Here is a 23435-nt window from a genome sequence, read left to right on the forward strand (position 1 = left end):
GTAGATGTTACCCAACATGAGACTGAGTAGATAGAACCACAGATCCGGACAGTACATCGTACTACAGAAATCGAGACAGCAAGCATTACATCGGAGTACAAAATAATATGCAACGAGAGATGGTAATTCGTGATACATGCACAATAGTCGGAGCGCCTGAGAGCCTTTTCTCTGGCGAAAGATGTCGACACCCAATGGTAAGTGTGGAAAAAGCAACACACTCTTGCCGACCATGGCACCGCAAAGACGCGTGCCAACAAGTCTAATATGAAGAATAAATGATGCCGTTGATATCATCCCAGACCAGGTCATGATGGCATTGTGGTTGCAAGAGTTAACCCGACTTTACGTGGAGTTTCGATGGTCTGGGCTACGCCGGAAAGGACGATCTGTACATCGCGCACACAGGACATCGCATCAGCTTGAGTCGGGCAAAGAAGAGAAGGGCTAACCTGAGTTACCTTCGTCGAGACTACGGGTTCTAACCCTCCCTCTAATACTGCGCTCACTGCTTCCTTCCCTGTGCTCTTGCCCCCTCATACCTGCCCTCCTCGTATCCGTAGTCACATATCCCTCGTGTCCGCCATTTCTATTCTCACCTCCGTCATCAGGGGCTTTCTCGCCTTCGTCAGGGGCTTGCATTGAGTCACGAGGGCCTTCGGAATGCAATTCCGACGGTGGTGCTCTCGACGGACCAGTTTCATACAGTACGTTATTCATCTGATTCGATGACAACACCGTAGTTCAATATACAGCGAATACAATTAAAGATGAGGACTCACATCATAGTGGGTCGATCCATGGGTGACATTTGAAGGAGTTGCGGCAGAACGCGATCCGTTGCTGGTTTTAGCATTAGGGTAAGGCGTGGAATATATCACATATCCGTCCCCGTCTCCACCCTCTCCCTGCCCATTCTCTGACGGAGGGTGATCCTGAACGATCTGTCTTGATGCAGTGTGACCGACATGAGTGCTCCCACCGACTTGTGCTTTCCGTTCGATGGCCCGCATAGAACCATCAATGCTACTTGGAAGACGTGGTTTCGAGGACGAAGAGGCTGATGCCTCTCGTTGGAGGCGAACATCTTCCGCCCAATTGCAATTGCCACGGGAATTGCCTGTTTTCTGAAAAGCGGGTGGCTCCGCTGGTGGGAATGCCGAAGTCGATGCTCCTGGATCAACGCGAGCATCCGTGTGAGGATCGAGCGTCTGTGTGCGATTGCCACCCGGACCGCGAGACTTCTCGTGTGGATGCGTCAGGTCGGCAGAACTTGAAGATTGCGCTAAAGACACAGAGGCAGGTGCACTTGGACCAGCCTGAGATTCAACAGCTTGTCGCTGCCGTTGATAACTGCCTCTCGCGCCACGGTTTTCCCTAGCTCTACGTATAGGGTTCCTGGGAGTTCCAGAACACGTTGCTGTGGAGGCAAAGACCGGTGTTCTTGCACCAGCGCGTTCTTCCAGGGGGGTTGATTCCTCCGATAAGCCATCGCGGTCATAGTTCCGAGGTGCCCGACGGGAGTCTTGGAGACCTCCAGAGGGTACATTGACCGGCACTCTTGTACCAGTGCTCGCTTTCAAGGGAATCGCATGAGTGGATCCCGATATCCTAGCACGGTAACGGCCGCCAGGTGCCCAGTCGGAGGCCTCGAGACCTTCAGAGGGCAGTTCTTGGGGTATGATTTGAGTCGATTCGGGTATGATTTGAGTCGATTCGGGTATGATTTGAGTCGATTTGGGTATGATTTGAGTCGACTCGGGTATAATTTGAGTCGATTCGGGTATAATTTGAGTCGATTCGGGTATAACATGAGTCGATTTGGGTATAACGTGAGTCGTCGATTCGGGTATATCATCGAGACCGAAATTCGGTGCGGTGGTGTCCCCGCCAATCGCAGAAGGGTCGGTATCGACCGCTTCGGTGAGGATCGGTGCAGGAGTTTCATCAATCATCGCAGAGGACGAGGTGTCACTGGTGAGAGGAGTTGTCCCGTGTATGTGACCCGGGTTGGTATTAACCACTTCGGTGGCTATCGGTGCAGTAGTCTCCTCAGTCTCCTCAGCCGTCGTAGAGGGCATTAGTATGTGTCTGACGAGAGTAAGAATTCCTCGAAGTACTTCGCCTGGAGTATTGATTGCTTGGATGGGTATCGGTGCAGCAGTGTCCCCAGTTATTACAGTAGACAAGCTGTCACTAAGGAGGGTAAGAATGTTCTGAGTTAAGTCTTCATTGTTGCACCCAGGCGGTAAGCTCCTGCCAATGGCCTGAAGAAGTTTGTTATAGATATCCTCCATACCGCCGGGATAAAAGAAACACTCTGATTCTTCGTCATTGCAAGCTGTCTGGGTCGATTCATCCACATGCTCAGAGACGGAATGAATACCTTCAAGATTAGGGGTCATAAAACCGTCTTGATGATCAGGTATTGGGACATTGTCAGGGTAAGGGGATGTGGATATGACTTGACTCTGAGGGAGGATGTGATCGGTTCCTCCGTTCACGGGCTCCTCATCCAGTTCAGTAGCAGTGCAGAGCGGGAGGTCATGGGGTTTAAGAATGATGCAGCCGGTATGGTAGACGTCGAGTGGTGATATGACCACCGACAGATCGCAAGCAGTAACTGGGGCCTCAAGTTCAAGGCGAGGACCGGGGAATCCGAATAACTCGGAGCCAAAGTTGCTAGGCATGGATGACACGGACGCGTTGGTGAAATCATGAGACACAACCTTGAGGCGCAGAAAATCAACCTGCGATCAGAGACAATTTCCGGTGAAAAATATCTCACACGCACGATTGGGAAAGAGCTGCTTTCAGTATGTGGCGCACGGTCTATCTTGAAGATAGAGAGTTTCGCTAACTGTACGATCATGAAAAGGGCAGCTGCAACTAATAGAGATGCAACAAGAAATGTGGCGCCAATTTCTGCCCAGGGGAAGCGACGATAGATATCGAATATGGTGACATGACGGCCGCCAGTTAGAAGCGGCACTTGGAGGGGAGCCTTGGAAGTAGAAATGGGGGAGTAGAGAGGGACTATATCAGTCAAGGGCCTCACAATAAGATCGGTGGTCATAGATAGATGATCCGCTCGTCCATCGTGCATAGGCGACGATGAAAGGGAGTGTGGCGATACAAGCGCGGATAGAGGCGTAAAGCTACTGTGAAAAGTAAACGTCAGAGACGAAACGACAAAATTTTCTGAATACGTGCATCAAACCAGCGGCAAGCTTGATGGAGGACAAGACCGGACGGTATAGCTGCTCTCTCATGTTTGCTCGTAGAGTTGCGAACAGAGGAGTGCTGAAAGAGCCATACAGGGCTAATGTAGCGGCAAGTAAGAGCGGAACGATGAGCATTGTTCATTCGACAGTGTATCAGTGGTAGTAAAAGAGAAAACATGTTGTGGCGCTGCCTCGCCGCTTATATACCCTGTATGGACAACAAAGAAAACAATGTTGCAACCGCGCACTTGGAGACGCGTCGCGTTGCATCACGTGATGCACTCAGTGGCCAACACTTCCGAGCCACGTACGGCAAGTGACGTCGTTCGTGCACTCCGATGCGTGGGCTTTTTTTTAGTAACAATAAACACAGCCAGCAAAGACACAAAGAGTCCCGCCCCCGATTCAAATCAACTGTATACTATCCTGTGATCAGATGCCCGTCGCACATGGGCTGGAATATGGCTCTCATCGCGACATTGCCGCATTAGCCTTCGCTTATCTCCACAAAGAATCTCTGGATATCTACAATCGTTTGCACTCTATCGAGGAGGACGTTGCATTTGTTACAAGTGTTTGCTCCTCATACCCTCATCTCCCTGTTCTACGTAGGCATGATTTCTCTAAACCAGTCGTAGTACTCATGCACGTCTTCATTTCAGCGAATCTGCGATGCGGCGCGTGGTATGTGGATCCATCAACGGTGAGTTGTTCGTACGTACCTCTTCTAGTCAAGCGGCGATGTAAAGTGTCAAAGGCAAGAAGAGAACCGGCTTACTTCAAGTCTACTGACGGGCATTATGGAAATTGGAGCTTCAACTTGAGACGACCCAACTTGCACCTGTTGCAGGTCGCACTGTCAGAAGGAGGGTGAGTCGACCGCATGTGGGATGATGTCACTTTTCCCGCTTAGCAAACGATTTAGTTTGATAATTGTCGACTCTACAAGATCCGGGAAACGGATTCCCGATGCCCTGTCCAAGACTGTGCCGATCTGGTGTACTGTCGTCAACCGTGCTATACGCAGTCTTAATCCCATGACTCAGAAGCGCCAATGGGATACGGCGCTGTGTTGTCCACCCGGGGTTGTCAGCTCGCAGGAAATGGCACAGATTGAGGAGCGGATCGATGGATGGGTCGATTCACTTCTTGTAAGTCGATGCCCCTGTAGCTCAAGTATTCTACCCTCGTATAGTGAGTTGATCATACTATCTCGTGACGATAGGCCTCTTCATACGTCCTACCCGACCTGGCATTTCCCCTGAAGCCGCTATGGATCACGCCATCTACTACAGTTCTTCCTCAAGTAACTTCGGCTGCTCTGCGGAATTATCTACCCGTCATATGCGTTTCTGCGTCTAGGTCTATGAGTGAGGGTTTGGAAAGGCGAAGGAATGGGTTTGCATACGTTCCAGGTTCAGGTGATGATCATGAACTCTGGGGAGTGGTGAGTTTTTTCTCTGCGTTCCCTGACGTTATTTGCTGACCACCAACAGGGGTTGACCCCCCAATTGTTCTGGCAGCATAAAACTGTCATTCTCAAAGCAATACGTTCGGACCTTCCTACCTTGGTTGGTTCTCTGGTAAAAGAGTCTCCAAGCCGGTCGCGCAACGACTGTTGGACCCTTCTGCCGACACCCATTTTTCAGGTCGGCGGATCCATATTGGTTGGTGCCATCTCTGATTTACCGCTGGCTTTACCTTCACATTTACCCGAGTCGGGTGCCGATATCGCGTTCGTCTTGATTAGTGGGAATTCAACCTCAGAGCCCCTGGATGATCCAGGGTTCGATGCTCCCGGTACTGTTCTCCAGTTACGCCTTTCAGAGGGGAAGAAGGAGCAACTTCACTTCCTTCGGAATGTTCTCCCGAAAGCGAGCACCTTCATTGGATTTCAGTTGGCCCGCAAAGCTCAAGTGTGCATTTGTTGCGACAGTGGTAAAGATGCCAGCGCCGGAATCGCATTAGCTGCTCTACAATTATTTTTCGATGATGCAGGAAATTTTACCGCGACGGCACAACAGCAAGCTGCGCTCAGTACGTGAATTCTAACTGTTTTTGCCAGTAGGTATCAACGTGCACTACACAGGGGCTTCTGCTTGTAAACAGTCAGTTCGTACACGCCTGCAGTGGATTATCTCCAGCAGACCCCAGGTCAATCCATCCAGGGTGACCCTCAAAAGAGTGAACGAATTCATCCTGTCTTCACCGGACTTCCGACGCCAACGGTAACGCGATGTCAACGCGATGCCACCGGCAGGTGATCATCCCGGTGTGACCTTCACTGCACTCGTACTGTAGATGTTCAATGTGAATGACCCTTCTATCCCTGGGTTGTATGTGGATGGAACGGCAAGATACGTCCCAGGCTGGAGCTTCATCTGCGGAGTAACGACTCCAGAGACTGCGTCTGAGTATGGTCCCGATGTAGCAACAAGTACGCTCATCGGCAACTGCTCCGTTGAGCGGAAGAGGGTGATATTCGCGGAAGTGGTCGAAGAAAGTTTGTCCAGTTGAAGACGGATCCTGCAGGCCGCAGCATGTAGTGTCAAGTATTAGACAGGAAATGAACCCTTACTTGAGTTGGCTCGATGTCTCCAGCTTGATCTCATACTTGGGATTTGACGAGTACTGATTGAAGCTCGGACTACCTGCTGCTGTTTCGACAGTCCTACGGGTGGTTGAACAAGCTGTCTAACTCAGCGAGGAAAAGATACACTGACCACGCGCCATGGATAACTTTGTTGAACATCCCAGCACCCTCTTGCGGAATTGGAGTGAGCTCTATACGGTGAGAGCTTTCGACTTTCAATGAAAATTTTCCCAGCTGCTGCGGCTCGAATGTAGACACGATCAGAGTATAATCACCCACTACATCGATCGTGTCAGAGGCCGATGTAAAGAACAATGAATACGAGCATACCAGGCAAATCGCTAGTTCCCTGTGCGTAGCCGTAACTGTATGGGCCAGAAGAAAGTGCGACATCGTTGCGTCCAAACCTGGAGATCGGTGAGCAATATTCAAGGAATGAGTGGATCTTGCACATCTCACTCGGTCACTCGATCTCCCTGAGACCAAACGAGAGTGGCATTCATGGGTAGCTTCCGGCATGCTTGGAGGACCACCGATATCCGCGCCTTAGAACTCCCAATAGGGCCAACGGACGACTCTTCGGTGGAGTGTATTCGCAGATGGTACTGAGGATTGGTGAGGAACGTCTGATAGCTGTAATTTCCTCCAGCGCACTTGGTCGTGAATGCACCATCGATCTAGTACCAAGGTCAGGCAGGAAGTCAGAATAAACGCACGCTTCCTCACCTGCTTGCTATACGGTGCGTTCGAGGAGTCTTCGATCCATGACAGAGCAACATTAGAGTACGCGGTAACGGTGAAGCCAACGTCCTCAAAGTCGCCATCATATGAGGCAACAAGGGAGAGTATGGTGGTCGAAGTACTAAGTTGCGTTTTCACCTGCAGATCGTTGTCACGTCCGGTTATGTGGTAGAAATAGACAGTTGCACTCACGAGAACGTGCATTCCAGTGGAATATTCGCCCTTGACATCTTCAATTAGTATACGCGTTGCAAAACACTAACGATGTACCTGAAGTTTCGATATACTGGGATTCTCTAGAGCGGGAGTTGTCTCGTTTCCGCTGGTGACGAGTAGAGCTATGTACTCCGACTTTCGACTGATGTCCGTAACATGGCGGCTGAGCAAGATCCAGACATCGCGGCTACCTTGTATGCTACGACCTTGCTGCGTACGCAATCGCAATGGAAAATGTGCGACTTCCAACAGTAATGTGTGAATGGACATGAATGCGCGATACTAAATAAAAAGCATACCCCTATGTGCGTACCCTGGAATGTTCGATTTCCACATACTGTCGCTTTGTCAACGTCGAAGAATACATGATCTACGGCATGGACTGACCCATGGAAGAATAACTGATGACGAAATATCCCAGGATCCCAACTGAGGTAAATACCGTCGAAGATATCATGTATCGCATCCCATGAGATGTTCAAGGTTCCTGGGAGTACGATCAATCAATAGCCCTTTACGAATAATTCAGCATACTGACGTGGCTGATCGTGTTGGGTGTGCGATTCTGAGACTCTGTTGTCCGATTTCTCCGGGTCGTTTATAGTCCGTTGAGACTGAACCCACGAGTCGAGAACAGTCAGCGTTCGATCACCGTCTGAGTCTTGCATGTCTGCAACGTGCTCGCCTATAAGTTATCTGTGTTGCATCTGGGAGGTACAATGCATACCGATAACTGCGTAACAATGAGCCGGTAACAAGGTGAACGATGACCATTTCGGAACAACAAGTCTTGTCCCTGTGCCTACAGTGAAAATACAGTGTCCTGCAGGATTGCATAGGATGGATCAACAAAGTTCGTGGTTAGAAGGAGGCCTATTACCTCGAGCAAATCCAGCTAGTACGCGGGACCATGTTTTTTCTCGTTGATGGAACGGGCTATTACATTGAACATGGATGAGTAACAGCCATATGTGGACGTTGAATTGCAGCACCTTCTCAAGTCTACATGATCTGGTATCCAGCCCGCTAATGCGCTTTTTTGGCGGGTAAACCGGCGAAAATCAACGTGAGAATGAAACACTTACTGCAAGTCGAAGCTTGAATTTCTAGAGTGTATATATTTGGCGTCACTAATCATATGTATACAGGAGAAAAGAATGCGTTACGCACGACCCAGGGAAGTCATATCCACCCATTAATTTCATGTACTGCGACAGACAGCTGTTAGTACTCTAGATAACGTAAGTTTAAACAGGACTCACGGCCTTCTCCACGAGTAGTGGCCATAATTGGAGCTTATCGCCCGTCGACATACACATGAGAGTGCCGTCTGGATACATTGGCAATTGATCATCTACTTCTGAATGAACAGGAAGACGATTTATAAAGAGTAGGAGGATTCGAAGTTCGAACTCACTAATCTAATTGCAAATCGCAAACCCGAGCGACTATGGTCAGTGGAACACCGTGGATGGCATCAAAACGAACTGACACGTCGAAGGGCGCCATTGAAGTACACTCGGAGCCAATAATACCCTGCATCTGAGTGACGTGGTACGCCTTCAGGTGCTTGTGGATAGAAGCTTGACAATCCTATCTGTTAAGGAAAGCCTTATTTATACGACAGTCATGATACGTGTGCAACCACAAAGCCTGCCTTCGAATTGAACCGCCGATGATGGTTGATACAAATTGCAATGGAGCCACAGACAGAGCAGTCAGATATGATGTGTTGAATGATGTCTTGCGGAAGAAGGAGCAACGAGGAAGAATAAACGTTTGTCCCAGCTCCTATTCGTCTCCATGATGCAGAATGCTGCTGCTGGTCAGGAGAGAAATTGGGCTGCCTGGTATGAAAGATGTTCGATTGGACAGAACAGATAGATTATGACAGAACACACGATAAGTCGTCCGGGCAATCTTCATCCCAAAGCGGCAGACGAATATTGTTGACGGTGGAGGATTTCTTGAGAACGTGTATTTGTTCCTCTGGATGCCGTCACACATTCGCAGGTGAGATTGTGAGCAAGAAGGGCAAAGGAAATGGCTTTGCTACATACGGTCGGAAAAATGGTTCTTGATGACGGGAGTGAGATCTTGCCGGATGAGCTTGATCTTCTCTGCACGTTCCAAGGCTTTGGCAGCCTCATTTCTGGAGGTCGTGCGCAAGCTGGAGTCAGCTGCGTACTGGCTGATGTATAGAAAGCCTTCGGCGGCCTTGATGTAAAGACGGAAAGCTCGATCGAGATCTTTTTCGAGTTCGGCCTTGGCGGCTTTGGCATACGTTCCCTGCGCCAAGAAAACTTGGTGAGGATCATGTTATCTGATAATGTGAATGTGCTTACCTCGGCGTCCTGGAGAGCCATTCCACTTCGCTTGGAGCTCATTCCTGATACCACTAAACGTGCTTGAACCCGGGATAGTGCCTACATGACTTGGAGTGTGTGTCTGCCAGGAGGCCTCGGAGGCGGTCGCATCACAGATCGGTCTTGCCATATTTGTAAATCGGTATCGACGTGCAAGACACGTGGCTGCTCCTCGCAGTCGACGACGACTGTCGCGTCCGCGACCGTCTCGCCAGCATCGATATATGTATGGTCAACAACGGAGGCCACTATTTCTGACAGCGCGCTTTCTATCCAACAAAAATGACTTCTGTCGGCGTTTTGTTCGATCGGCAACTATTGTTCCCCCAGAATGGTATTACAGACAACGATGGCTGCGTTTACTCGACATATAGTCCTTCACCGTATTCGTTTTTCGTCTACCTTGTTCTAATCTTGCCACTCGATATACCTCTAGGATGGCGCCTCCCAACTCCAGACTCTCTTGGGAGCCTTCTTCTGTCCACAAGGAGCCTTTGTCGATATCCATTCCTTCTCCAGATCACTCTGTGCCTGCAGAGACCTCTCACTTCTCTCCAGAGTCACATCCATCTTCTCCCTCTAGGACGCAGTCGAGCTGGACATTCGCTGCAAAATCTTCTGCAAAGGACGTGGAAGCCGGCAGCATGCACACGCACCGATCTGTTGCACCCTCTTTCCGAGACCGTTTTACCAGGCTGTTCTTTGATGTACGCACTCTTGGTCGGGAACGAGAACCGGACCTACCTATCCAGCAACCTCAGTTGTCCGAATGGCCTCCCCTACACATAGAGAAACGCCAGTGCTGCCAGCACTGTCGGTGTCATGACCCCAAGAAGAAACGAAAACACATTGTTTTCCGCTGGGTACTCCTAATTATAGTGATCTATCTTTTAATCAACGCGATTGTCTTGGATGCGCGCACGCTGCATCCGTCAACTTCGTCGTCACCGTCGCCAGCGTCGACGTCGACATCCACGACGTTGTCGACAAGCGCGCAGCAATGCCTCTCACAGTACATCATCAATGCGCCAAGCACACCCTCTCTTTATCCATGCTCCACGTGCTTTCCAATTTTTCAGAGTGTACCATCGAACTTCTCGGACGGGAATCCAGGGGATGCCGAGCAGATTCAGAATGCTTTACAGTTCTGTAGTCTTCGCAGCATATTCGACACCACGGACAGTGCAGGACAGAGTCTTTTGGCGAATGGTAGCTGGGTACAGAATGTACAGTTCTGTGCATGGACTGGTGTTTCATGCGATGGTTCTGGACGAGTGTCATCATTGTAAGTTTCTCTCCAGTGCGTGTGGTGTTCGGGTACTTATTTTTATATATAGGCAGTTGACGTTCCCCTCTGTCCCAGCAGCTCTTCCTAGTGAAATTGGGGGGTTAACGGGCCTGCAAAGCTTGCAAATCACCGGTGACACAACCACTCCAGGTAAGTTCGCTCCCCACATGTTTACTTCATGTATCTCAACCCAAATCGTCTTGATAGCTGGTTCTCTTCCCTCGTCATTCACGTCCCTAACTGCACTGTCGACCCTCAACTTTGAGTCGACCGCCATATCTGCACTCCCTGACAACCTGTTTTCGTCCTTGAAGAAGGTCACAACGATTACCCTGGTTCGCAACCGCAATATGGGCAGTGTCTTGCCCTCGAGTGTGACCGGGCTATCTTTGCAGAATTTGTGGGTTGATTGTCCTTTCACCCAGCTTTGTACCTTACATTCATGGTGGTTCGTCTATAGGGTGGTGAACCAGCAGTCCCTGACGAATCCTCTCTCGTCACTCTTTTCAAGCTCCTTCATCCGGTCTTCCATCCAACTAATGTGGGTGTTCGGTTGCGAATGTGGTAACTGTGTGAAACCTGACAACTTCGTTTCTTCAGTGACCTTTCTTCGACTTCTCTCTCGGGATCGATTCCCTCTTCTATTTCTTCCCTCTCTTCACTTGTTGAGCTCCATCTGGACAATAACAACCTCACCAACCCTATTCCCGCCACTTTCCCGCCGAAGCTGCAGTTGTTGACCTTGTCTAACAACACTGGCCTCACCGGGTCTGTCACTGGGTCCTTCTGCTCTCTTACTGCTTTGCAGGAGTGCAGCATGACTGGCACCGGGCTCACTCCTAAGGGTGGATGTAGTGTATGCCAATTCTCTTGACACTTTCTCGGACAGCATTAGCGATGATGAACATTACTGGACGTTTTGAATGTATCTAGACTGATACTGTAGCTATAATTCACTGTATTGTACTCGTACAGCTCGTTGTTGTAGACTAGTCTTACTGTACCGTACTATGTACTGACCACCGCGCGAACGCTTCGACTGCGGGATTCGTACGGATAAGCCCAAATACAGGTTATTTGTGATAATGGTCCAATAATTCGTTAACGCAGCGACGAAGCAGCGACCGCCGAGTATTTCAACGCAACACCGATGACTGACTTCCTTGCGCGAGAGAGCGAGCTGTTGGGCGAGGAGTTCACTGGAACACCGACGGGTGGCTCCTACGCTACTGCCGGGGGGGAGATTGACTTCGACCGCGCCGCCTCCGCCTTCCCCGACATCTCGTTAGACGGTTCGGGCGACATCCCAGCTGCCTCCGCTCCTCCTCCTGCCAAAACCTCCACCTTCTTGTTCGACGACTTCGCGAGTCCGCCCCGGGAGCGGGCGACGGAGGTAAAGGTGACGGGAGACGAGGAAATCGAGAAGTTCGAGAGTGAGTTCCCGGACATTGAAGTTCCTCAGGTGAAGTCGCACCGAGCCCCGTACGTGCCGACGTGTATGGCTAACTGTCGCCTGTGTAATCAACAGTCGTTTCCACCTCCGAGAACTTTGCCTGCATTCGGTCCTCCAACGACCTTTGCACCACAACCTCAACAGTCTGCTTTCTCCTCAACGCCTATCCTGAGCCATGCCGTGGACGAAGAAGAGCCGCAAGTTATCAAGTGCGCAATCCATATGTTGCCCATTGTGTACGGCATATCTGACTCCGCCGCGCAGGGACTGGCGAGAGAAACAGGCTGCCGAGATTAAAGCCCGCGACGAAGCCTCGAAGGTGAAGCGCGAAGAGACCGTCGAAAAGGCGAACCGTGCTATTGACCAGTTCTACGAGGAATACGCTGCCAAGAAGGAGAGGAACATCAGGGAGAACAAGTGCGTCATCTCCCTCTCTCCTCCTACCGCTTGCTTTGATGTAACCACTCACTACCAGGGAACACGAGGAGGAGTTTCGTGCCGTGCTCTCCGACTCGTTGTCAAATGGCACGACATGGCAACGCATCTGTGATTTCATAGAATTGCAGAACTCGCAGAGCAAGACAATTGCCAGGGCGGGCACTGGCACCACGGATCTATCGCGGTTCAAGGAGGTGCTCCTGCGACTCAAAAGAGAGGGCGACGCAGCACCTGGTGCAGCCGGTTATTAGATAGGGAAATAGGTATTATTTCAAGGGTTCACAATCCTTCACTACGTTACAGCTTCACATTGTGCTGTAGTGTTCCCGATTATTATTTGATGACTTTCCGGACTACATTCTAGGGGACAGCTAAACACAAGAATCTATCTGCTGTGACCTGTACACATCTGGGTCCTCAAACACTTATCCTATACAGCCAAGCATCAATACGACTGTGATCGTCCGCGTACATACCCAGACAGCGAGCTTCCAGAAGACGGCCTCTCGTGCGAGGAAGTCCTGTCGTGCCTTAGGAATAACGGCGGGGGAGGAGATGGCGTCGGCGAAGGCATGCCAGTCCTCGAGTTCGTGGTCTTCTGCTCTTGCGCTCGTCGCTGTTTCGCGATGACCGCGTCTACCGCCCGTTTTAGAGGACCCCCGTCCCTCAGCTGACTCTCGATGACCATGTTCTCCATCTCTGATGTGAGCCGGTTCACGACTCCCTCTGCAGGCTCGGTGCACGGTGGAACGTAGGCAAAAGTCGCATCCGTAGGTGGTGTGTTGGTCCGTGGACCGTGGACAGAGTGAAGGTCCACCTGGATTTGTGACGATACTAGAGAGGAAGAGTACAGCCTTGTCAGTGCTGTTAACGAGTGTAATCAGAGCTGCTGCGTTACCATCGCGGTCGATGAGCCGTGCCAGTAGATTGATTCTGTCAATTTCCCCGTTGATCCGCTTGGCATCGGCATAGTCTTGCTGAGGAGACGGGAATAGCACTGGAGCGACTCTGGACAATGCGACCGATAGGAAAAGGAAAAGTGAGTGCAGAAAGCGTATGTGCTGATATGCAACGCGCTGAGGCCAGATGAAGGCAAATAACGTCGTACACAAGCTTGATACGGATGCGGAGAAAATGGACGAAGACAGAGAAGAATCCACTGGGCGGGATGGCGACGAGTTCAGGATGAAGGTGAGCTCGTATGCGAACACTATCGCAAACAATAGATATCGCCACTAACGCTAGATTCAGGCGTCCATCGAATGTGAGGTAGATCCTAGATACTCACAAAAGCTACATGACTTGGCTTGCCAATGACAGACCATAGTAGAAGGGCGCAAGCAGCTACTATGTAGAACCCGGAAGACTGCATGAGTCCGTGACGGATATATTCTCGGAGAGTTGAACATTGGGTCCACTTGAGTGCATCAGGACCAAACCTACACCGAACATTTAGACAAATAACTACGCGCAAGTTTAAAGCCCACCTATCGTACGCAAATCGTGTTACTGGATTCTTCAAGGCGTCGAACGCGTCGCGCACCTCGATGAACGCAGATTCGCCTTGTGGACCCACCCGATCGGGATGGTTCTTTCGAGCAAATTGCCTGAACGCTGACTTAAGGGTATTCTCGTCTGCAACAGGTTCCACTCCCAGTGTTTCGTAGTAGTTGGGGGCCATGGACACGGCAGCATCACGAAAATTGTAACACAAATAGCTGAAGACAGTAAACGCGTAGACATAACGATAATGCTGCCACCATAATGGAGTGTTGGGGGGAGGAGGGATTCGACGTAAAACGCGCTGATAGAAATGGCGATGCACGATAGGCAGCAGATGCTGGGTGGCATAGTCAGGAAGGTAAGACCACCCGAAGAAAGACAGGATGAAGGATAGCATGACCAAGGAATTAGGGTATAGGTGATTCTGTGTAAAGACGAATAATAGTGTCAGTATCACTCATATGAATAGCTTCAAGAGGATATGAATGGTTGCTCAGGAAGGGATTACACCCAGAAACATGTGATCTCATTTCTCCAGCAACGACGTCTCCTCTCACGCATGTGCATCAGAACCTGCCACTTCTACGCACAGAACCACACGCCATGAGCATGGAGCTCTAGCTCAGACGCTTTGAGCTATGCCTGCCACATGAGATGGCTATATGCCGTTCATGAAAGAACCACATCTAGAGACCGCCTGTAACAGAAATTTTTTTGTCTGCACAGGCTTGGCTTCTTGAACGCAGGTAGACTGCCTCGGATGAGCGAGGAGTGTAACCCATTGTAGACTCGACCTTTGCTCGCAGGCCTTCGGCCTTCCAGTCATGCGAGCCTATGTAAGAGTCAGCAGAATAATGTTGGTCCGGCCTTAAGGCGTGCTACGATAGTCTCTTGAGATAGCACGTCGGGTTTCGAACACTTCGGGGGCTCTGGTGCAGGAGAGAAGACGCGCCTGGTCGCTGGAGTCGACCCTTTTACTAGAACATCCTCGCGATATCAAAATGATACAGGAAGAAATACTTGCCAAATATTTCCACAACCTCCAGCCTCTCCACGGTGTCTTCTGCCGTTTTGACGATAAGTATGAGATCGAAGTGGAAGTTGAAGTTGTGGCGTACGGTACGCGCCGCAGCCACAAAAGAGACGCTTATGTAATGGGATTTACCCCGTCGCTGAAGTTACACGTCGTGTTCTGAGTTGCGCCGAACGCTGAACCACTGCCCTCCGTTTCACGTCCATCCAGCACTCTCGAGGTCATGAATCTCTTCAGGCTGTTCGGTACGATTCACTGGACTCGGATTTGTTTCTCTGCTCACTGATTCACGCAGGGGACATGTCCCACTTAGCGTCCATCTTCATTCTGCTGCAGAAGATTCAGACGTCACGGTCATGTCGAGGTAGGAACGATTGTCACTTTGCTGTGGCTATGGAGAGCTGTCGGCTGACTTGTACGGTGCACTCTGCAGGAATTTCGTTCAAGACGCAGGTTCTCTACGTTGTTGTATTCGTCTCTCGCTACCTTGACCTGTTCTACGAATGGGTGTCCGTGTATAACTTTTTCATGAAGGTCTTCTTCATCGCGAGCAGTTGTTATGTGCTGTACCTCATGAAAGTGAAGTTCCGGTGAGTAGTTAGCTTTAGTGCATCTCCACGCGCTGAACGTACGTCATTGACAGACCAACAAACGACCCGTCAATTGACACGTTCCGAGTCGAGTACCTCGTGGGGCCGTGTGTAATCCTTGCCTTGATTTTCCACTACCACTTCACCATCCCCGAAGTCCTATGGTCCTTCTCCATCTTCCTCGAGTCCGTGGCAATCCTTCCGCAATTATTTATGCTGCAGCGTACTGGCGAGGCGGAAACGATCACGACACATTATTTGGCCGCGCTGGGCGCGTATAGAGCACTATACATACCTAATTGGATCTATAGGTGTGTGCGACTGACTACTTTCCTCCGTCGTTAGCTCCGCCTCATTGGATAGTCCAGATACTTCACGGAAGATTTGGTCGACCCGATTGCTGTCACGGCAGGCCTTGTACAGACCGGTCTCTACCTCGACTTCTTCTATGTCTACGTCACCAAGTAAGTGCTTACCGTCTGCACATGTTGCATACACTCACTGCTCTATCACTTCTTTCTCTGGAACGTTGCAGAGTACTGCAAGGACAGAAGTTCGAGTTACCTGCATGAATACTATTCAAAAATTACAGTATTTGGATTTCATCTCACTCCAGAGAGTATAAGAACGACTAGTTACTCGGACATTACCCTGCATGCGCGAGGTTGAGCATATAAGTACGTTCCGAAAGATACGCGTGAGAAATTCGAGAGACCTGTAGCTATGTATCTGCGCGATCGAAATGCGAGATCTTGTTCCTTGCTTCATTGTGCTGCTGTCAGTTGGTCAAGCCTCTGGCAAGCCTCGGTAGTCTGTAAATTCAGCGACTGGTGGCTTTCGATACATCTATCTTTATTCTCGTCTCTCTTTTGTTTCGGTCGGCCGTCACTCACCACAATGATGCTGCTGAAGTCCATGCTGTTCGGGCTGGGGTTACTCCCCTTCGGAGTTCTCGCGCTGGATCCAAAGCTGGGTAACCGGACGGTTGATCGCGTGAGTGCTATAGCTCTCTCAAAAGCGGTCATTGGTATCTGGTTACGCGGGCGAGGGCATAAAGAGACAGCTATGTCGGAGGAGTAGATGGGTACGTTGTTGGGCCTCCATGCACCAAGCTTCTGCTGGACAAGCAGAATACGTGTGGAAGGATATGGAAGGATGTGAATCACACCAGCAGAGCTAGTGGTGGCATAGATGATCTCTGGACGAATGCTCAGGACTTGCTGTGTTCTCCACCGACATGCTCTAACATTTCCTTGTCAGACCATCGCTCTCCGAACGCACTCGATCTACGCACCATACATCGATCAGGACCTACAGAATCGGTTCGTCTACTGACAACTTCACGACTGGGGCTTGTGAACAATTGCATAATCTTGTCAGGTGGTGGGACTTTGGTGCAGATGCATACATTGTATGTCTCATTTGGTCGAGCTGCTGAGATTTGGATCAGCCATGACCGTGTCTACTCTACGATATCCAGAACACAAACAAGCACATTCGGTTGACTCGGGAGCGGCCATCACAAATGGTACATAAGCACCTCGAATAATCAATCCGTGGCGCTAACGTTTACTCAGGGTTGGTTATGGTCCCGTGTACCACTGACTGCGGCCAACTTCGTTGTCGAAGTGGAGTTCAAAGTGTGTGCCCCATGCTAGCCAGAACTGTTCTATACCCATCGCGAGAATTATCTCGTGCTAAATATTCATCTCTTAGATTTCCGGTGAAACGAGTCATCTCTTTGGTGATGGTCTAGCGGTTTGGTTCACAACAGCCCGTGCACAACCGGGGCCAGTATTCGGCAGCATTGGTTTGTTTTGTCTGTTTTTCTGTCTCATCTGGTTGGATTGACATATCGCACATCGAAGATGAATTCGACGGTCTAGGTGTCTTCCTCGACACGTGAGTTCTCACTATGTTTCGCGACAAAGGACGTATGTTCAATAATTTCATGCAGATATGCGAACTCGAGACATTCGTACTCGTTCCCCCGGTTGAACGCTATGCTTGGTGACGGAAAAACTACATATGATCAGGAGCGTGATGGAGAGAGGACAAGTATCGGTGCTTGCTCGGTAGGCTACTGACGATTGACGATTGACGTGTTAATTTGGCCATTGCTCATGGTTTACAGGCAAATTACCGCCGCACAAATGTCGCTACCAAATTAAAGATCACTTACATTAAAGACACCTACTTGAATGTAAGTAGCGGCGTGAATGGTTTAGGATGGTTACTGATTTCAGCCATTGCCACATGAATTCGACTAATAGGTCAAAGTGCAATACAAAGCATGTCAGTGCTCAGCCACCTAGTCCTCATTCGTTGCAGCATACTGATTCATACTGAACGGAATAGGGGACGATTGGACTGATTGCTTCACTGTCCATGACATTTCGCTTCCCAGCGCGCCTTACCTCGGCTTCTCCGCTATGACAGGCGACGTGTTCGATAGCCACGAGTACGCACCTCGCCTTTCCCAGATCCGAGGCACTCGATGCTGAGCACGTTTTCTATAGCATTGTCAGTGTAACAACATACTCCGCGATACTCTCAAGTCCCGATGCTCAACGCGACAAGCTCGCGGGGACGCGATCGGCTATTCTGCGGATATCCAAGGCCCCGTCATGGATATGGACCATCCTCAAGGTGGTGCTGTTCTTATTAGTCGTTGCTGGTGTTTTGTACGCGTACAAGACGTGGGTGCTATCGCAGGCGTCGGGAAGGCCGTTTGGTGCCACCCTCATAGGCAAGGGTGCAACAGGATTCGGTAGATTGTATGCCGATGGCAAGAGATTCTGATAACATACGGGGTGCTGTATATACCTATTGTCGTGACTTATTGCGGTCTTTCTGGAATCTACCAGTCCTACATGACTGGTAAGACCAACACTCCGTTGACTCAAGAAAGCAGCCGGACTTCCATTCAACGCCTCTTACATGCGTTGGCATTTGGTTGGTATTGCATTTTGGTTACACGCAGAATTAAGGCATCGTTATGTCAGTCGAGTATCGTACCGGTATCGAGGAGCAGAGCGAATCCATCTGTGTATCATACGCAAGGAGTTATGGCAACAAGAACGATGCCTGTCAGCTATGAACACACGGAACAGTAGAAGAGGACAAAGTATGAAGTGCAAAATGGAAGGAAGCAGGGGGCGAAGAACAAGTTGATAAAGAAGGAACAACCAATAGCCCAAGGACCGCGGATATATATTGGACAGTGATTTGTCCCAACTCACCATCCACCATCCACGCTTCCTCCGATCGATCTTCCACTACGGGTTAGGACGTCGGAAGAACAAGGAAACGGTGACAGGCAGGAAACATGCGGATCCGGTACCATATTCCTCTCCATCCACTCGTTAAGTTTTTCAAGGAGTAGCATCGCGGCTGGCTTCGATCCGGAGAAAGGAGAGAAGAGAGCGGAGGACCATATGGCGTTTACATACACAAAGGCAAGGAAGGACACGGGTATCCGGAAAGCAGGTCGTACAGCCCGGGGGACGTCGAGCGAGCAGAGTCGGAAGTTTTGAGTAGCTAATTTATCGGCGAAGTGATGCCTTCGGTCGCCGTCGCCTCTCCCGCAGGAGATACGCTGATTTCAATGGGCTCCTCCTTGATGTCGCTTCCGTCAAGTATCGTACCGTCTATCTTCTCCCCTTCGGTCTCTGCCTTCGCATCGCTGATGGGCCCAGCGGATGCCAGGCCATTGCCACTGGCAGAGCGACGAGTACCCGAACCACCCTGTGGGCCTGATCGAGGCGGATTCGCACATCGGTCCTTGCCATGCGCGATGCGCAGATTGGCGTAGTCGGGCTTGTTCTTCACGCCATCAATGGCCTTGATAGCGTTCGAAATGTTTGTGAAATTCACAAACGCGCAGTTCCTGACACCAAGGTTAGCGAAGGAAATACCCAGAAGGACGACGAAATACTCGCTTCTCCTTGAGGAAATTGACGAGTTCGATGTCACCATACTCGCCAAAATCCCTCTTCAATTTATCCTCATTGAACGTGTCGAAATCCTCGATGTTGCCGACATAGACATTCCTCGTGGCACCTGAATGAACTGCAAGAGCCAGGGCGGGTGGTAGGGGCCCGGAGTTCTTTCCCCAACCAATCTTGAGACGTCTGTTGTTGAGTGTCAGGCCCTGGTATGATGCGACTTGGAAGAAAGTCAGAGCAGCCGCCGGATCGATAAAAGTCACAAACTGTAGGTAGTAAGAAAATTGTGAGCGGATATGAACAACGCCAGAACAAATACCGTAGTACTGACAGCGATGTGCTTATCCTGCATATACCTCAAGCTCTGCAAAACACCGCCACGAATAGCATTACACAAGTCTTCTGTCGTCGTCTCGGGATGTATGTTACCCAGATAGACAGTACGGTTCAAGCCCTGGCTACCTGTCATGCCCTGAAGCGCATCCGGCGAGAAAGCCATGTACGGCGAGAGCGGAGACGCGAACGGGTTCGGCTGGGCCGCCTGCAGAGGTGTCAGTGTTGCAGCCGCAGACTGCGCCACGAGTGACTGCGCTGCGGCAGCCTGGGCAGCCTGAGCTGCAGCTTGCTGTGACTTGGGGATGTAAGCGCAACGGTCCTTGCCATAGTTCACGCGTTTGCCCGCCCAGGCCGGCTCCGTTGGTAGAGTGTTGACCACCTATTTATGTCGGCGTAAACGACGTGTGTGACCATAATCAGAAGGTGTGTAACATACCTTCGTGGCAACAGAGATGCTCAGGAAGTGTACGAAGCCAATGTTTTTGTCGCGAACGATCTTGACTTGATCGATCAACCCGAAACGGCTGAGGTCGTCCCTCAGCAGCTCCTCCGTGACGCTCTCATCTAAACCACCCAGATAGACGTTCCGGCTTGCATTGCTCTGCTGAATCGCGAGAGCAACCTGACTTGGGACAGCGGACGGCTTACCCCAGCCAATCTTGAGCTCTTGTCCGTGCAGAGAGACCTTCTTGATAAGAGCATCCGCGTGGAAAGCTGCTGCCGTGGCGCCATCCAAGAAGGACAAGAAGACACAAGACTTCTCAGGAAGTACTCGGATGGACTCGAGAGGCCCAAAGTGCACCAAGTTCAAAAGTTCATCCACGGACGCCGTGGCGGGAAGGTTCCCAACATAGACCGTCCTCCCTGTCGCATTGTTCTGACCAGCAAGCGCTGCAGATAATGTAGCTGGCGAATATGGGCCAGGAGCTTGTAGCTGGGGTATAGTGAGGGATGGCACGCGCTGTTGACCCATATTCTAATGCGTACGTTAGAAATTTATGTGTTTGAGTTTATCATTTCTCCAGAAGACGAATGCACTCACCTGGGCAAAGTTCGCCATCTGGGCGTTGTACGCCGGATATGCTGTAAGGAGGTTCATCGCAGGGATACCCACACCCATCATATTGAAAGGGAACGCGCCGTATTGTGCGTTAGGGTTTCCGCTTGCAGAGGGCGGTTGCTGCTGCTGAGGTGTGTACGGCCCAGCGGTGTTGGGGCTCATCTGCGGCTGCATGCCGTTGGGAGCCGTGGCAGTGTTGATGGTCAACGACGGAGTGGAATATAGCGGGTTCGCATTGAAACCGCCAGGCGGGGAGTTACTGGCATAGCCTGCCTGGTTAATGTTTGCCTGCGGGCCATATCCATAGTTAGCAAACGCATCGCGCGCAGCCGCATTGGGGTTCGAAAGTCCGTTAGGACCGAACGAAGTGGGTGACCAACGGGCCTTTTTCGCGTCAGGACCACCAACAGCATCCATAGTCCTCTGGGTGAAATGCACCGCGTCAATACACGCATGAATTATTGGGAGACGACGCACCTTCATCATGTCGAGTTCAAGACCAGCGTAGGTTGGATATTGGGCGTAAGCTGTTTGCGAGTCGTCCATGGTGCGATGAGGGGATATGGAGAAAATGGATGGGGGAGTAGGTAACGGAGAAGAAAAAGATAGAAGACAAGTTAGAGAGTGTGGGGGTGCGCGAAAGCGGGCGGAAACTCTAGCAAAAGAGTGTGTTGGTTTTTAAAAAATGACACGCACAAAAAAGAGGGCAGTGGGGTGCGATATATATGATTATTTAAAGGAAAGCTCTTGAATTCACGGCTGCCCAACCACGAAGGAAGAAGAGTCAGGGACAACGGGCAGGCGACAGCGGAAACGAGAACTGAAGAACGATAAACAAGGAGCGATGCCTGGCGCTCGATACCACCGCCGCTCACTACACCACCTTCCTTTCCCACACACCAGCGCACGGACCACTCGTCAAATGATATAATTCCATATGACATTACCGAAGAAATATCCGCTAGTCCATCTACAGCCTCGACACTGGTATGTTACTCGCCTCGGGCACCTCGCCCAAACGCCTGCTGAGACGGGCCTCCACCCACTCGATGCACTCGTCCACAAATTTCTCCTTCACTCCATCAGGCTCGTTTGCAAGTTCGTGGTATCCGTCCTGTGATCGTGTCCGATCGTCACATTTCGCACGCCTTCCATAGAACCACGAGAAGCATACCGAATACAACGAGATCTTCTTGTCTTCCGCATCAAGCTTGCCGTAGAATTCTTCCACTGCTTTGCACGACGCAATCTGTACGAGCATCCCTCTTACCAAGTCAAGGTACAACACGTGGAACCTCGCTCACCTTGTCATCGGTCCCATGCAGGATAAGGAGCTGATAGGACGTGTGTTATAAGGTTTACGCGCACTGGGATGAATCACCACACACCGGAATTTGCTTCGGCCAGCGCTTATAATCATTCCACAGCAATTGCTCGCCCTAATCACAGGTCACAGAGTTGTGTTGAGAACAATTATCCAATAATTCTCACCAAGTTGAGCATATCTGCCAGCCCGCGCAAGGTGCCCCTCTGCTTCAAAAGGGGGTCGTTCGCCGCGGCCTCATTAACGACGGGGTCATGTGATAAGTGCTAGACTCGATGTGAGTACAGCATAGCAGCATGGATGCAGACACAGATGGCGTAAATGGCATACAGATTAATGCTCTTGGAACACTTACCTCGGGTAGTACCTCCGCAGGGAACGGCATATGCGGTAAGACCATAGCGGCTTTTTCCCCTACCCATCGAAGCAACCTTGAGACTGGAGTAGTCTGCTCGAGGAAAGGACTCGACGCGATGATCCCAGAAAGCATCTGAACAGTCTCTGGAGATGGCGGAGCCTTCACGCGGGTGGCGAAGGCTAGAGAAAGCGCTCCGCCCTACAGGCTCTTTCTTAGAAGAGCAGCATGCACAGGACGACACCACTCACCATGGAATGACCCATCAAAAACAGAGGAGAGTCCGGATATTGACCCTTCAGGTACTGCACCCACCACTGGACATCGCTCAACTGGTCTCTGAGACACGTCTTTCCGTATGCACTTCCCTTACTGCGATGCTCCAGATCAACCGCCGTCTGGCCGAACCCGCGCTGGTCGTATGTAAAGAGGGTATAACCTCTCGCAGCCCAGATGCGATGAACATGGGCATATCGAGCAGTGTACTCTGCAAAACCGTGGACGAAAAGGATAACTCCCCGAGGGGCGCTGGAGTCAGCGGCGGGGTAAGTCCTTGTGTAGAACTGGTGTCCGTCGAAGCCCGGCAACCAGGCTTCTGTAACGACTGGGGTGTCAGACATTTGCACAGATGTCAACTGTATATGCCTTTGGACAAAGCCTGGATGTAACCGTGTGGAATCTGAGGACAGGCCTTTGCTAGGGGGATTTTAGTGTGCGGTGTTGGTAGGGTGTTGATGAGGTGAACGGAAAAGTCCATTCGTACTCCGCTCCAAAATAGAATGCTACGGCCGTTCGATATTACTAGTACTTGTACGCGTGTATGATGGTGGCACCGACCCCAGCGGGTGGGCGCTGGCGGGTGTGATGCGCTCGCTACCGCTCTGGCGTTTCACATCGGATAGCAACCGAGGCTAGTGGGGCGTGACACGGACTTGTTATTCCAACTAGTTAGCGCCCCGTCCGCAGGC

At 50.7% G+C, this 23435-nt stretch overlaps 10 protein-coding genes across 10 annotated transcripts; 5 read left to right on the top strand and 5 right to left on the bottom strand.

Moving 5' to 3' along the window:
• Positions 1-345: 345 nt before the first annotated feature.
• SCP_0304910 (hypothetical protein) lies at positions 346-3359 on the bottom strand (the record flags this gene model as incomplete). Its single annotated transcript, XM_027755884.1, has 5 exons — positions 346-389; positions 453-720; positions 783-2729; positions 2795-3158; positions 3214-3359. 5 exons carry the CDS (start codon positions 3357-3359, stop codon positions 346-348), a joined length of 2769 nt encoding a protein of 922 aa, XP_027611685.1.
• A 301-nt stretch (positions 3360-3660) lies between these two features.
• On the top strand, positions 3661-5166 carry SCP_0304920 (Uncharacterized protein; the record flags this gene model as incomplete). The annotated part of the gene is made up of 7 exons (XM_027755885.1): positions 3661-3832; positions 3887-3927; positions 3982-4094; positions 4150-4375; positions 4450-4671; positions 4721-5098; positions 5161-5166. The coding sequence occupies 7 exons, from the start codon at positions 3661-3663 to the stop codon at positions 5164-5166; spliced, it is 1158 nt and encodes a 385-aa protein (XP_027611686.1).
• A 322-nt stretch (positions 5167-5488) lies between these two features.
• On the bottom strand, positions 5489-9161 carry SCP_0304930 (Calpain-like protease palB/RIM13; the record flags this gene model as incomplete). The annotated part of the gene is made up of 22 exons (XM_027755886.1): positions 5489-5750; positions 5803-5895; positions 5948-6095; positions 6148-6224; positions 6277-6494; positions 6544-6696; positions 6751-6780; positions 6829-7016; positions 7074-7111; positions 7162-7261; positions 7313-7444; positions 7502-7597; positions 7655-7710; positions 7767-7808; positions 7860-7880; positions 7945-7982; positions 8037-8134; positions 8263-8371; positions 8432-8621; positions 8676-8763; positions 8835-9063; positions 9120-9161. 22 exons carry the CDS (start codon positions 9159-9161, stop codon positions 5489-5491), a joined length of 2448 nt encoding a protein of 815 aa, XP_027611687.1.
• Positions 9162-9577: 416 nt separating this feature from the next.
• On the top strand, positions 9578-11302 carry SCP_0304940 (RNI-like protein; the record flags this gene model as incomplete). The annotated part of the gene is made up of 5 exons (XM_027755887.1): positions 9578-10425; positions 10478-10578; positions 10636-10828; positions 10889-10969; positions 11029-11302. The coding sequence occupies 5 exons, from the start codon at positions 9578-9580 to the stop codon at positions 11300-11302; spliced, it is 1497 nt and encodes a 498-aa protein (XP_027611688.1).
• A 276-nt stretch (positions 11303-11578) lies between these two features.
• SCP_0304950 (Clathrin light chain) lies at positions 11579-12570 on the top strand (the record flags this gene model as incomplete). Its single annotated transcript, XM_027755888.1, has 4 exons — positions 11579-11890; positions 11957-12090; positions 12146-12298; positions 12357-12570. 4 exons carry the CDS (start codon positions 11579-11581, stop codon positions 12568-12570), a joined length of 813 nt encoding a protein of 270 aa, XP_027611689.1.
• A 194-nt stretch (positions 12571-12764) lies between these two features.
• SCP_0304960 (chaperone J-domain-containing protein) lies at positions 12765-14219 on the bottom strand (the record flags this gene model as incomplete). The annotated part of the gene is made up of 4 exons (XM_027755889.1): positions 12765-13153; positions 13218-13554; positions 13608-13758; positions 13807-14219. 4 exons carry the CDS (start codon positions 14217-14219, stop codon positions 12765-12767), a joined length of 1290 nt encoding a protein of 429 aa, XP_027611690.1.
• An 859-nt stretch (positions 14220-15078) lies between these two features.
• Positions 15079-16017, top strand: SCP_0304970 (ER lumen protein-retaining receptor; the record flags this gene model as incomplete). Its single annotated transcript, XM_027755890.1, has 6 exons — positions 15079-15100; positions 15151-15219; positions 15289-15445; positions 15499-15756; positions 15814-15909; positions 15981-16017. The coding sequence occupies 6 exons, from the start codon at positions 15079-15081 to the stop codon at positions 16015-16017; spliced, it is 639 nt and encodes a 212-aa protein (XP_027611691.1).
• Positions 16018-16342: 325 nt separating this feature from the next.
• SCP_0304980 (L-type lectin-like domain-containing protein) lies at positions 16343-18247 on the top strand (the record flags this gene model as incomplete). The annotated part of the gene is made up of 12 exons (XM_027755891.1): positions 16343-16438; positions 16706-16767; positions 16826-16856; positions 16926-16973; positions 17023-17085; positions 17162-17255; positions 17314-17347; positions 17403-17520; positions 17580-17648; positions 17719-17740; positions 17804-17906; positions 17965-18247. The coding sequence occupies 12 exons, from the start codon at positions 16343-16345 to the stop codon at positions 18245-18247; spliced, it is 1023 nt and encodes a 340-aa protein (XP_027611692.1).
• A 738-nt stretch (positions 18248-18985) lies between these two features.
• Positions 18986-21334, bottom strand: SCP_0304990 (Negative regulator of differentiation 1; the record flags this gene model as incomplete). The annotated part of the gene is made up of 6 exons (XM_027755892.1): positions 18986-19334; positions 19387-19658; positions 19724-20107; positions 20165-20704; positions 20771-21211; positions 21266-21334. 6 exons carry the CDS (start codon positions 21332-21334, stop codon positions 18986-18988), a joined length of 2055 nt encoding a protein of 684 aa, XP_027611693.1.
• Positions 21335-21758: 424 nt separating this feature from the next.
• Positions 21759-23087, bottom strand: SCP_0305000 (Putative monoglyceride; the record flags this gene model as incomplete). Its single annotated transcript, XM_027755893.1, has 7 exons — positions 21759-21902; positions 21963-22037; positions 22093-22122; positions 22177-22227; positions 22280-22378; positions 22468-22668; positions 22719-23087. 7 exons carry the CDS (start codon positions 23085-23087, stop codon positions 21759-21761), a joined length of 969 nt encoding a protein of 322 aa, XP_027611694.1.
• Positions 23088-23435: the final 348 nt, after the last annotated feature.

The sequence above is a fragment of the Sparassis crispa genome, assembly GCF_003851025.1.
Source record: "Sparassis crispa DNA, contig_000002F, whole genome shotgun sequence".
NCBI lineage: Eukaryota > Fungi > Basidiomycota > Agaricomycetes > Polyporales > Sparassidaceae > Sparassis > Sparassis crispa.